The sequence below is a fragment of the Cygnus atratus genome, chromosome 2 (assembly GCF_013377495.2).
Source record: "Cygnus atratus isolate AKBS03 ecotype Queensland, Australia chromosome 2, CAtr_DNAZoo_HiC_assembly, whole genome shotgun sequence".
Classification (NCBI taxonomy): Eukaryota; Metazoa; Chordata; class Aves; order Anseriformes; family Anatidae; genus Cygnus; species Cygnus atratus.
This window is the reverse complement of record NC_066363.1, coordinates 28,674,145-28,687,399: the sequence shown is the minus strand read 5'-3', so window position 1 is coordinate 28,687,399 and position 13,255 is coordinate 28,674,145. Positions and strand designations below refer to the sequence as shown.

The 13,255-nt window shown below is 42.0% G+C and overlaps 2 protein-coding genes across 3 annotated transcripts in view; both read right to left on the bottom strand.

Annotated features, from left to right (window-relative positions):
- The window catches only part of PHF14 (PHD finger protein 14), a 164,408-nt gene extending 164,225 nt beyond the window's left edge, over positions 1–183 (bottom strand). Inside the window, 1 exon segment of the mRNA XM_035545388.2 lies at positions 62–183. Coding sequence (XP_035401281.1) covers position 62 — 1 coding nt within the window. The 5' untranslated portion in view covers positions 63–183.
- The window catches only part of TMEM106B (transmembrane protein 106B), a 1,075,577-nt gene that overhangs the window by 580,416 nt on the left and 481,906 nt on the right, over positions 1–13,255 (bottom strand). The window lies entirely within an intron of this gene.

The following is a 13,255-nucleotide window of genomic DNA, read 5'->3' as shown; positions in this document are numbered from 1 at the left end:
TCCGGCCCCGCGGCCCGGCACTCCCGGGAAGGGGCGGCCACAGCCGCCGGGCCCCACTTACTGAAGGCGGCGCCGCTGCCTCGGCCCTTCGGGCGCGGAGCCGCCGAGCCCGGCCCGGCCGCAGACAATGGCCCGGCGCTGACCCGGATGCGCACCCGCGCCCGCCCACCCGCCTCTCTGCCTGCCGCCGGCACGGCGCATGCGCGGCCTCACCGCGTCTGCGCGCAGCCAGGTGAAGCCGAGAGGAGCGGTGGTGCCCGCAGTCTGCCCGGCGGCTGCCAGAGCCTCTGGGGGGTACGGGGAGATCCCCCCTGTCAGGGCGTGATGCTGGGCGCCATGTTGTCATGGGCCTTCCCTTTCAGAACCTCATGGAGGGGGAAAAGAAGCTCAAAAAATAAACATAACTCCCCCCAAAACACCGTGCTCGGTTCCCTCGTGTGGAGATGAGGCATTGTAAGGCTGCTTTTGTTAAAGACCTGTGCTCAGAGCTGGGTACCCTCTGGGCTGGGTGCGCACCTTGCATTCCCACCCTCATTCCTGCACTCCTGACAACTGAAATAAGGTTTGTAAAGTGCACAGCCCAAGCTGAGAGCCTGTGTTGCATCCACAATGGCTCTGCCCGCATCCGCATCCACCACTGATGTTTCTCCAGGCCAAAAGTCTTCTTGCTATTACAAATAAATACATGCATAGTATGTTATGGGTCTGTTAGTCTTTTTTATTTAAATACAGCATCGTGATGACTGGTTTGTCCATGATATATTTTTCTGCTTTCAGAAATCTGAAATACTTTAAATAATTTTTTTCCTGATTTTGAGTACATTGGAAGGACAAAAAATTCCAAAGGAAAATGTTTTTTCTGTGTTCTTTCTGTAACTGAGTTTCCTACTTTTTTTAAACACATTACCACATCATTACCTGATGTGCTCACACCTGTTCCCTCCACTGGTTCTTTGGCTACATAGCCTGAGTGCACCATGAACACCTTTCCTGTTCCTGTTCTGCCAGCCCTAACCAAATAAACTATCTACCCATGCAGTCTAGTGTTCCCTGCTTCCCTGTTAGGAGTCGCATGTCTTAGATTTTCACTCCCAGAGTGTTTTTTTTTTGTGTGTGTGTGTGTTTGTTTGTTTGTTTTCCTTTAACCAGCATCCCTATCCTACTTTCTCTTCACACACAATTTCAGTCTTAATACGACACATAGGGGGGCTCAGCTCCCTTCATTCACTCTCAGCAGCTCCATGCTCACACACGCAGCAGCAAGTTCTGCACAATCCCCTACTTGCCAAGGTGACAAGCCCCTCCCTGATCCTGTCACGTACATGGTAACTGGTGGGACAATTCAGAAGGATCGCAGGTGGAGGAATTTTAGATTCTTTTACACACAAAAGTAGAATTAGATGATTGACCTGATTGATCAGTTAAAGTCAAAGCTGAGTGTGAGCAGCTGCCAAAGGGAAAATGGGAAGCGGTCAGTCCAAAATTTCCCCTTCCTCCCCCCTTGGATGCATCCTTAAAAATTGGTCTAAATTTAGTGGTGACTTTATGACAAAGGGTAAAATGAGGCAATATTGTAATCAGGTGTGGCCTCAATATAAACTGAACAAGGGGGAAAATGGCTAAAAAATGGATCTTTGAATTATAATACCATATGGCAATTGATATTATTTTGCCAGCCGGAAAAAAAATGGGATGAGTTGATGTATGTTAAAGCTTTTATGTCATTCTATCAGGATCTGAAAAGTCAGGCTGAGTGCATATTGTGGGAAGATACTATGCTATGTGCCAAAAAGAAAGGAGGGAAAGGGAACAGTAAACCCCCTAAAATTTATCCAGATCTAGAACAAAAAGAGGTTCAGTTATTGGTACCCTTGGCACCACTGCCGTATAATCCAGGGGAGAACTCAAATGTTTCTCCTGCTTCCAAAGCTTCTGCAGGGACATCAGAGGCCTCTCCTGAGGCCCAGGGTGATTCCAATTTTAGCCCCATAGCACATCACACACAACAGAAGATGAGGCATGTTATCCAGGCTCCACTAATTCAGGTGGTGGGACCACAGGGAAAACCTGTTTTTGTTCACGTTCCGTTTACAACATCAGATTTGTTAAATTGGAGACAATCCATTGGATCTTACAGGGATAATCCAGCAGCAGTGAACCAGTTGTTAAAGACTATTATGATTACTCGTAACCCCAACTGGGGGGATATGCAAGCTTTATTAAACATCTTTTTTACTGCAGAGGAAAAGACAATGGTTTTAGAAAAAGCTCAGGAAGAGATGAGGCAAAGGCACCCACGAGGAGAGGCAGTAGAATTAGTACCAATTAAGAAAGATCCTAAGTGGGACCCAAATACCAGCAGGGGTCAGCAATTGATAGAACAGTATCAACAATTAATCCTTTATGGGATTCAACACGGGATACCAAAACCAAAAAAAAAACTCTCTAAATTATATGAGGTCCACCAGGGCCTGGCTGAGAGCCCGTATGCTTTTTTTGAACGCCTCTGTCAAGCAGCCAGAAGGTGGATGGATCTAGACCCGGAGGACGAGAAAAATAGGAAAGTGCTTCTTGTGCTGTTTATACAGCAGTCGACTCCAGACATTAGGAAGAAGCTGCAGAAGGTAGAGGGGTGTGCAGGAATGTCAGTCTCACAGATGACTGAAATAGCCTATACAGCTTAAGAGAACCGAAAAGCAAAGAGAGAGAGGAAAAAGATGGAATTAGAGGCATCATTTTTAGCAGTGGCTATAGTAGGCAGACAGGGAGGTTGTGGGAGAGAGAGAGGTAGAAGTAGAGGTGAAAGAGAGGAATTTGCAGGAAGGCGAGGGTGAGAGCAGGCAAGGGAAGCACAGAAGACTGCTTGCTTGGGCCCTAATCAGTGTGCGCTCTGCAGGAAGGAGGGGCACTGGAAGAGGGAATGTCCGCTGAGGGGGAAAAAGCAAGCACACAGTGAGGAAAGAGAGCGTGCTTTGATTATGCTGGAGGACTCGGACTGCTGAGAACCGGGGGATGAATCTCCAGTTTCCCTAGCAAATCTCCTGGTTCTGCTGAAGCTGGGGGTATAAATAACTGATTTCCTTCCGGATACCAGAGCAACTCATTTGGTAGTAACAAACTGCAAAGGACCTTTAAGTAAAGTAAAAATCCTAATCATCAGGGTGACTGGGAAGCAGATTTTGAGACCCTTTTTTACAACCCATGGACTGTGAAATTGAAGGGAAGGTTTCAACGCACCAATTTTTATATATGCCTGAATGTCCCCTCCCTTTGTTGGGAAGAGATTTGTTGTGCAAACTATATATGCAGGTAACCTTCTATACAAATAAAGGTTAAAATCCCTCCTGAAAACACATGGAAGGTCCAATTTTTTTTGTTGACAGAGACAAAGACAGAGGAAAGCCAGGAAGTCCCTCAAGTGGTGTTGGACACAGTGGCTTCTTTCATATGGACAGGAAAACAGCCTGGGAGAGTAAAAAATGCACTCCCAGTTCAGACTGAGCTAAAAGCAGGAGCTGTACCCATACGAGTACCACAACATCCAATTAGCCTTACAGCAAGGAACAGGCTGGAGCTGCTGACAGACAATTTCCTATATTATGGGCTAATCCATGAATGCCAATCTAGTTTCAACACCCCGACACTACCACTAAAAAAAAAAAAATAAAATGCAGTGAGCATAGGTTTGTGCAAGATTTGTAAGCCATAAACAAAATAACTGAAGACACCCACCCAGTGATGACAAACCCTTATACCCTCCTAACAACACTATCCAAAAGGGACTCTTACTTTACGGTATTGGATCTTAAAGATGCCATCTTTTGTATACCACTGGAGCCTGACAGACTATATTTGCTTTTGATCAAATCTACCAGAATATACCACTAAACTAGTCCAACTAGTGGAAAAACTGAAATGTATAAGGCAGAAAGATGGATGGTGGGAGAGCCCTCAGTGAACAAAAGTTATAACTGGACAGTTATTGAAAAATTTACATGAAGGGACATATTTTGGTGCTGACACCATGGTAGACAGCCTGAAGCACTTTCCAATAGGATCAAAAGTGCAAACTATCTCAAACCAAGTAGTGCGAAGGTGCCCTGTGTGCTGTGCAGACAACTCCAAGATCCAGCCAAAGCCACTGTCAGGGGAGATTAGGAAGGGGATGAAACTTGGGGAGTATTGACAAGTGGACTTTTCTGAATTGCCTAGACAAGGATCGTATCAGTATCTCCTAGTGCTGGAGGACACATTCAGTGGATGGCCAGAGGACTTCCCACGCTGAACTAATAAAGCTAAGGAGGTCATAAAGGCTTTACTGCAAGAAGTAATCCCTTGTTTTGGAATATCCTTGTTTTGGACTCTCCTCAGACAATGGACATCACGCTATATCAAAAGTGGTTCAAGGAATATCGAGAGCGTTACAGATTAGGTGGGATTTATATACTGCTTGGAGACCACAGACAAGTAGAAAGAATGAATCAAACACTGAAAAGGCAGTTAACTAAAATTTGCCAGAAAGCTCAACTGAAATGGCCAGAGGCCCTACCAATAGCTTTGCTGAAAGTCAGGATAACCCCCAGAGATAGGGAAGAAGTCCATTTGAGACGTTATATGGCAAACCATACCCTGTAAATTAATTGGTAACAGGAGGGAGTCAAATGCATATAAGGGGGGAACCTTGGGTAAGATTATTTGCTGTCTTTGTCTGCCGTGTTGTATTCTCTTCACAGATTAGTACAGGAGTGACTACCGGTTCCATTGGATGTTCCGGTGCATCCATTCTGACCTGGACATCATGTGCTGATCAGAATGTGGAAAGACAATCCTCTAAAGGAAAAATGGAAAGGACCTTACACTGTCTTGCTCCATGTCCACACTGCAATCAAAGTGGAAGGGATCAAATCGTGGATTCATTACAGCCACATAAAAGCAGCACCACCAGAAGAAGAGATGGGAGACACACCACCAGAAGAAGGAGCACAAAAAAATTTGTGGCAAGCTGAACCAACTGAGGACTTGAAACTGCTGTTTAATAAGACAAAACTATCTTTATTACAGTTATATTTTCCTTAACAGGACTGAGCTACGGTTCCAATCCTTGGACACAGAATTCTATAGTTCAGTTATCTTTGAACTTAACCTGTTTTGCAAATATATCATCTGGTTGTGTGTCTACTCGCATACCTGTCTTAGCAAATGAGGGAACTCCCCTCTGTGCTATACCACTCACAGTGAACAAGACAGATGTGTGGCAGTTAGCAAACTGGAGCAATGCTAGTATCTCCTCTCCATCAGTTTCCCTCTGTCCCTGTGTATCCTATTGAAAGGGAAAGTCTGTCATGTATAGTCTCAATTACTAGGACCAATAGGAAGAGTGCCACCCAGGGATCGTATGTAGGTTTCTGGAATCTAACCAAACAATGTAGAACTATTATTACAGATGAAACTACCAATTTAACTATCATAAAAAATTATGGAAATAGAATCATAGAGTCACAGAATCATAGAATCACAGAATGGCCTGGGTTGGAAGTGACCTCGAAGATCACCTAGTTCCAACCCCCCTGCCATGGGCAGGGATGCCACACACTAGATGCTCAGGGCCTCATCTAACCCATGTAAATAGAAGCAGGCCTATTGTCCTCCATTGGTGGATAGCCCCAGGAAGAGTATATGGGCTATGTGGCCCATGGCACATAAAGCACTCCCCCCGGATGCTATGGGACCTGTGTCCTGGAATCCTTAGTTCCAGATGTTAGACTCCATAAACATTCAGATATAAGGGGATGGCTAAGATCAGAGGCTAGATTTATGTTTCCGTGGGAAAAACAAGACATTTATAATCTCCTTTCAGATAGAAATACCTGGTTTCATGCTTTGTAGAGGGCTTTAATCCCCTCACTGGGAATAACAAAAATTGAGAGGGAAATAGCAAATATTTCTGCAACACTAGAAATTATAAGCAATGCCATCACTGATGCTCTCGGTCAAATACAAACAGAAATAAAACAGGTATCTCAAATAGCCTTGGAAAATCGCCTTGCCTTAGACACACTACTGGCAGCCCAAGGAGGCATCTGTGCTGTGATAAACCACAGCTGCTGTGTCTGTGTAAATGAGAAGAAGCACATTCAAACAGATATTAACCGAATCTAGCAAGCATCCCATTTGTTTCAACAAGTGTCTCAGGATGCAGCCTTTAACAGTGGACTAGATTTCTCCTGGCTTGTGTCATGGTTGCCAGACTTTGGGTGGTTAAAACAACTGTCTTTGTTTGTCATATTAATTGTAGTTATAGTAGTCATACATAGCTGTGCCTTGCAATGCATGCCTAGCTGTCTAAATTTGTGTAGTGCTGTGTTTAACTGACCTAAGCAAGTAATGTTAGCAAGACAAGATATAGATAATATAGAGTGCTTCTTAACATTGGCGGAAATGGACAAGAGCAATGTGGTGAGAACTATGAAGCCTTAAAATGAGTTTCGTAGTCTCAAAGGAGGGAAACCGTAGTCCAGAGCTGAAGAAACCAAGGAGACTGGTAGCCTTGAGCTAGCAAAAGCAAAGGAGATAAGGGATGAAAGCAAGAAAGCAAGGAGGAGAACAGCTGAAGAAAGATTTCAGGCTGACCCATAGTACCCTTTTGCTCATTAAAGGTCATTAGGATATTAAAAATCACACCCATGAAAAGGGAAATGTAGGGAAATGCAGGATTTGGTCTCCCCCCCGCTGCTGGCCTTCTGTACTATGCATGTTCAACGGGAGATAAGCTGGGTGAGCTGGAACAACCTATCAGAAGTAGCCAGAGGGAGAGTTTCACAAATTAGCTGTGTCTAAATAATGGTGCTGCAAGTCAGAGGTGTGCTTGCTTTGCAAAAGATCGCCAAGTACCCTATTCTGCAGAATTAATAATTAAAAGACCTTCATGTGGATTCCGACTCTGTGTGCTTATTGACAGGGTGCACTGGCCATGAAGCTATGCTAACACTGGGTTTATTCCAGTTGCTACCTACACGAGCCTAGGTGATGAAGAAGTTGAGGGCTGCCTGCCCCTGCTCCTCATCAGCACCTCACTGTGTCCAACCGTGCCTTCCTCATCCCTCCCTCCATCCTATGATTTGAGCCCTCTCAGCCCTTCTGCCTTCCCTCAACAACCATCCCCATTTACTCTTTCCTATCCCAAATCTTTCTTTTTATTCTTCCTTCTCCTTTTTTTCCCTCCATAGGAATATTCGCACTTATTTTTATTTCTGGAAATTTGCACGCACGTGTTCTTTGTTGTCGTCTGTAGTCAGTTTTAATAATTCAACCTCATTCCTCGACAGAAAAAAAATAATAGAAGTACAAGAACTGTAAAGTATTTAAAATTAACTTACTGTTTCCCTAAACTTCTAAAGACTACTTAAATAGGAATTAGCAACAAATTCTCCTAATTCGATAATTAGAAGTAAATAAAACATATAGCACAGAAAATAACTAGAAAAAAACAGTTTATCTGTGATACCATTCTTTGGCAGTTTCTGGCTATTAAATCATCTATTAAAAGATGAGTCCTCCTTAGTAGATTTTAACCTCCTTTAGTAGATTAGGACTATTTCAGATTACAGGAAAAGAAGGGAGAGCCCATGCTCCAAATGAAAGAAGCCTTCAGAGAGAATGTCTGATCCTAGTATTCCTGCAAGGCCTTTGCCAATCTCAGCAGATAATCAAGGATATTGAAATGTGCAGCTGCCTTCCTGGTTCAAGAAATGAGGTGTTAATGGCACGCTGCTGGGAGCCGGGCACTATACTTACATTGCTATACCCATTAAATAGATAGTAAGTGTTGTCAGTTTAGCACCTTATGCTCATACACACACACACAAAAAAATATCTTAAAAGGTAATTTTAGAATAAAATTATGATAAGCTGAAATAATATATCTACTATGAAAATGTCATGGCAGTTTCATCGTTACCATAGTATCTAAAAATGTGTAGAAATACTTCGGTATATCAGGTCATGTCAAACACATCGGGTCTTTCAATTATCTCCACGTTCCAATAGTTCTCTCCAGCTCTGTACTTCAGTGCACAGCCTGTTGCAAGTGTAGGTTTCTGAATCTCTATTTCAGTGCCACTCTTCAACTGCTGGAGGAGTGAAAATAATATCTTCTAACTGTACTTTTGTCCTAAGAAAAAAGAATCTTTGTTGTGGTTCTGTAAAGACAATTTTTAGAGGGACTTATACAATAGTAAGTCAGCAGAGAACACAGTCAAACTCACATAAATTACCTTAAAAATATCATCCTTAGTTTAATGAAAGTGTTGAGTTTTCAAAGAAAGAAATACAATAATACAACATTTCCTCACCTAGGGAATAAACTCAAGAAAAGTATGTTTTTAACTCATCCATCAACTGTGAATGGCGAAATAATAATATGAAATCCTGTATCTATTTTTCTTTCCTGTCAGTGAGCAGACAGTTAAAGCCATGACCTACCTGTCTGAATCCAAACAGCAAACTCTTTTTTTATCCATCAAAACATCACCATCTGTAGTAGGGAGACTGACCTTTTCAAGTATCTTCCCAAAGCGAATTGTTCCAGCTTTCACTCTTTAACTGCACCATTACAGCAAGCACCTCTCTCAGTGATCTCTGCTCTTTTGTCTAGCATTTTATGGTAAAATATAAAGGGAAAAAAGATTGAATTGGGTATCTTTTCTTTCTAAAATCGCAAAGAGAGGAAATCCAACATCAATGGTTTCTAAACAATAAGACTATGAAATAATAAATTGCAGATTTCTACAAGGTTTACTGTAAATGCTGCCAAGGATCCCTTTATGTATACTGATATTTCATGCACTCCTTAGGCCAGGCTCAGCCTCCATTCATTAATTATGGAATTTGTTGATTATGTAGTACACATGTTGTTAAAGAGTCCAGGAAAAGTGAAAACCAGCAGTATATATGTATTCTATATATTCAATATTCTGTATATTCAATATATTCTATCTTCATTAGAAAAGCTTTCTGAATTAAAAATACCTTAAGATTGCAAAGGTTAAGAAATATTAGAATTAGGGCTACCTATACCTTTATTTCTGTGGAAATCATCATGCTGAGTAATGTGTCATTCTTTTAGGTTTAGGTAGAGATGCACGCTATTCCCTCTGTTACTTGCTGATATGGGATGCAGGTGTTAAATCCAAGGATTAGGAAAGATGGATCTAATCTTTTTCTATTGCAGTCAGGTCGCAGTAAGGTGCCTGTGCTCAGATGGACACTCACAAACAGCCAGCTCCTGCCTTCCATACCCTCTGCTCCCAGCGTAGAAATGCAGACATCGACATGCCTCTGTGTGAAGTTCTAGTCCTGCAAATCCATCATCAAACAGCTATTGTAACATAAGGAAAAAATGTCATTTTGTACATCTTTGTTAGCTCGAGTTTGACAGAACTAAAGCAGAGACCTTCCCCCTTTCCCCTGGGTTGCTTACCTTCCTTTGCAGTCACTGTGGCACCAACCGCTGTCACTCGTGCACACAGAGGACATTATCCTCAGCTCAGACATTGCTGCAGATCCTGCCACTAAAGTTATATCCTAAAGATTCAATCGAAAACATATCTAACATGCAGCTTTCCTATCTCCCTGTTTAGCTAAAATTTGTGTCTAGGGTCATCTCCCTTCTCATTTACATCAATATTCCTTTCTCTGATTTTCAAAAATGCAATTCTGAGGTTGTCATATCTATTGTAATGACTTTTCTCAGCTACTACCATTGTTCCTTTTCTATTTTTATCCCTCCAGTGATTTTCCCTTCTCTGCTGCATCAGTCATAAATTACTTGGGTTTGATTTCATTACACTTCACAGATTACTCTTTCTTTTGTCTGCCATTTATCTATGGCAGATGACATTTGCCATACGAATTTGTTTTGCACAATGTATTGGCCTCCCGTTCTCCGTCAAATTTTCAGACAACCTTTTTTCCAGGCACCCTTCATACTTAAAACGTGTTCCACATAAATACCTGCAAACTCAATTCATTTTGCCTCTCAAAATACCTTTCTACCACCATGCTTCCCTTGTATGTTGTAAGGTTCGATGGATACTGTCTCTCATATTGTCTCACAGTTTACCTGTACTTTCCTGTATTAGGTGTCTCTTTCTGTTTTTGTTTGTTTGTTTGTTTGTTTTTGGTCCTATGCTTATATTTCCAATCTGTTTGGGACAGACTCAGTATTTCCAGGAGCATCAATTTCTTTACATTTATCTACACTGCATTTCACTTCCTTTGCATTTATCTAGATTGAATTTCATCTACTATTTTATTTACTGCCCAGTCTCATATGAGAGCGTTTCAACTGTTTCATGCCTGAGTTATTTTCAAATTCTTGCAATAGTGGTGGTTTTTTAGTTCCTTTTCATAGTATTTTATCTTTTTTTCTTAATGTTTTATCAGTAGCTGCTTCCACAATAAATTCAACTTCAGACAGATTGTTTGCTGAGCCCTCTCCCACCCGAGAACAGCATTCTAGCATGGAAGTCTCTTAATTTCTTTTCCACAGGGAATGCTGATGGGAAGAATTCATTTCCCTGTCAAAGCACACTTCATACCAATCACCAGCTGGCCCAATGGACACAGGTATGTTTCTTGCTGTGTTTGAAGTATAATCATATTTCCCAGTGCTAGCTTGGATTATTTTATCTAGTGGATCCTCAAATTATTTTCCCATTCCACCTAATTAATTAATCATGTTTTTACATGTAATCTACTAGAACTTCTGATAATTTGTATTTTCTTGTTTTAAATACAATTCCAGCCCCTTGAAGGATTCATTCTTCTTTATGGCAGTCTCTTTTACTTTGCTGGAGAGTGATTTCAGCTTCCTGTACTTTCTCTGTCATTTCCATATGTGTTAAGCACTAATGCTGATTCCAGTATTTAGATCTCCAGTAGCTTACATGCCTATGAGAATTTACTTCCTCAGACTATCCCTCTCAGATATATTGTTATGAATGTCCTTTTTGATGTAGAACACAACCAGTGTGGATTTTTGAGTTCTGCTGCCTTTGTAGGAGTGCTAAGTGCATGGTACTGTTAGAGAGCAGCAATTCAGCTGCGAGATTTTGATTAGATCCTGCTAGTTATTCAGTGCAAAGTCAAAGTTTATATTTTTGGATGTGGGCTCAGTAGCCACTTATTCCATGAAAGAGTCATTCATAATGTCTAACACTCTCATCTCTGCGTGCATCTCAGTATGAAGTTCACTCAGTCTGACTGGGGGTAATTGAAGTCCCCCACTACAACTGCTACTTGCCTCATTTTTCTCAAAATATTGCAGTCAGTGTTGCTATCCTTTGTAATGGTCGCTAATAGAGACCCAATACTACATTTGTCCAATACAGGCCTGGAATTTAAGTCCATATAAATTCTAAGTCACTCACTGAGGTGGTTAATTTGTCCATTCGATTTGATTTTGATCTCTTGAACGTACACTGTGACTTTGTCCTGGGTACATTTATTCTATTTCAGGTATATTTTCTTGTCTTAATATTATAGTCTGTCACTGATTGTCTTCTTCCCATCAAGTTTAAAAAGTCTGGTATGTCAATTTTTTATGCAAGGGAGGACATTCCTGTTCCTCTGTCTTATTTCTTAAACTTCTGGCTTTTATCTGCAAGCATGTGCACTTGTCTGTTGTTCCCATCTTGGGAAGTCATTTATGTAATACTCATTTTTTTTCCCATATCATATCTGAATCTTTATACCCTTTGATGTATGCTATACTGAAAAATACAGAACTTCCACAATTTCAGAAGCAGAATCGTTTCAGAACTATGTGTTCTTGTGCATTTGTGGGCTCTTTCATAGGCTCCATTTTAAACAGTCAATTATAACCTTCTAGACTTAAAGTGTCAAACAAAAAATCACTCAGTGTTCCACACGTTGTTAGTGCTGCATGGACAGGCTCTTCACCTTCCCAGGAGAGTTCAGCCAACAGTGCTCAAGCCGTGATGTGTCACGGTCCTGCGACCCTGGAGAAAGAGCTGCGTGACGAAGAGCCAGGAGAAGCCTTGCAGGAGGGCTTGCCCCTTGGCTCTGGAGCTGGATTTAAGCTCAGGTCTTATCTGTGGTCCCTGCCTGAACAACGCTGGACTGCCTGTGCCTGATCATGCTCCTCATTGATACTAGCCCACTGACTTCTGGCTTGGCTCTGGGCCTGCCTCATCACTACATGCCTGGCTGGCAATTGTCAGGCTGCTGGCTGACCGTGGCCGCCATCACACGCTCTGCTCTTCTTCTCTTGGTGCTGTGGCACTGCATCATCCATGCCTTGCTGTCATCGTTACCTCCTGGCCTACCTTCCCTTACACAGCAATTTCCTCTCGCAGCTCCCTGACACCTCATTCAGGTGAATTTCAAAGTACTCCCTTTATTCTGAAACTGTCCTCAATTCATAATGAACCTGCTTCTCTTCCTCCTTATACCACCCAGTCTAGATAGTAGAAGGCTGCTTTTCCCCCTCTTCCCGTGGCACCACAAGGGGCAGGAATCACTTTACAGAATACTGTGACACAAACCTTAGTCTCCAACTTCCTTCTCATTTGCCTAATTGTTCTTCCCTTGCCATTTGTACTTGTGCACCACAACTATTTACCCTTTAAGCACTTCCTACAAGCCTATTCCCTAGGGGATTTTGTCACCTGATAGTTTCTGCATAAGCCTGCAAGCCTCTTGGGGTCACAGACCCAGCCATCGATATGTGTGATGACAGATTTTTCCATCAATACAACCTTTCTCTTCCTCACTGTGAGAAAAAAAAACTGTGCAAAACCAGTACAGGATGTCATTCCATTCTGTTTTAATAACCAAGCTTCACTCCCTCTTAACAAGATGTGAAAAATGTGAACATAAGCCAGTGATTCCCACTGACTTCAGTAGACTCTGGCTCAGACTTTTAATAACGCTGCCTGATACACTTTTTCCAGACCCAGCCTTTCATCCACCAGACTCAGTCTTTCATTGTGTTGTTGTTCTGAAAAAATCTGGGATGTAAAGAACATCTGCTACAACAAACATAAAAACCACAGACCTGCTGTTACTAATGGAAAGTATTCTAAGGGCTTTGATTTAGAAAAAAAGTTAATTAATTTCTGAAGAATAATTACTGCGATTGCGAGTGTCAATGACCCTTCTCACATAAAGCTTTCCCAATACAATCTTGTTTTGGTCTCACTGAGGACAAAAGATGCTTCAGCTGTACTGACAA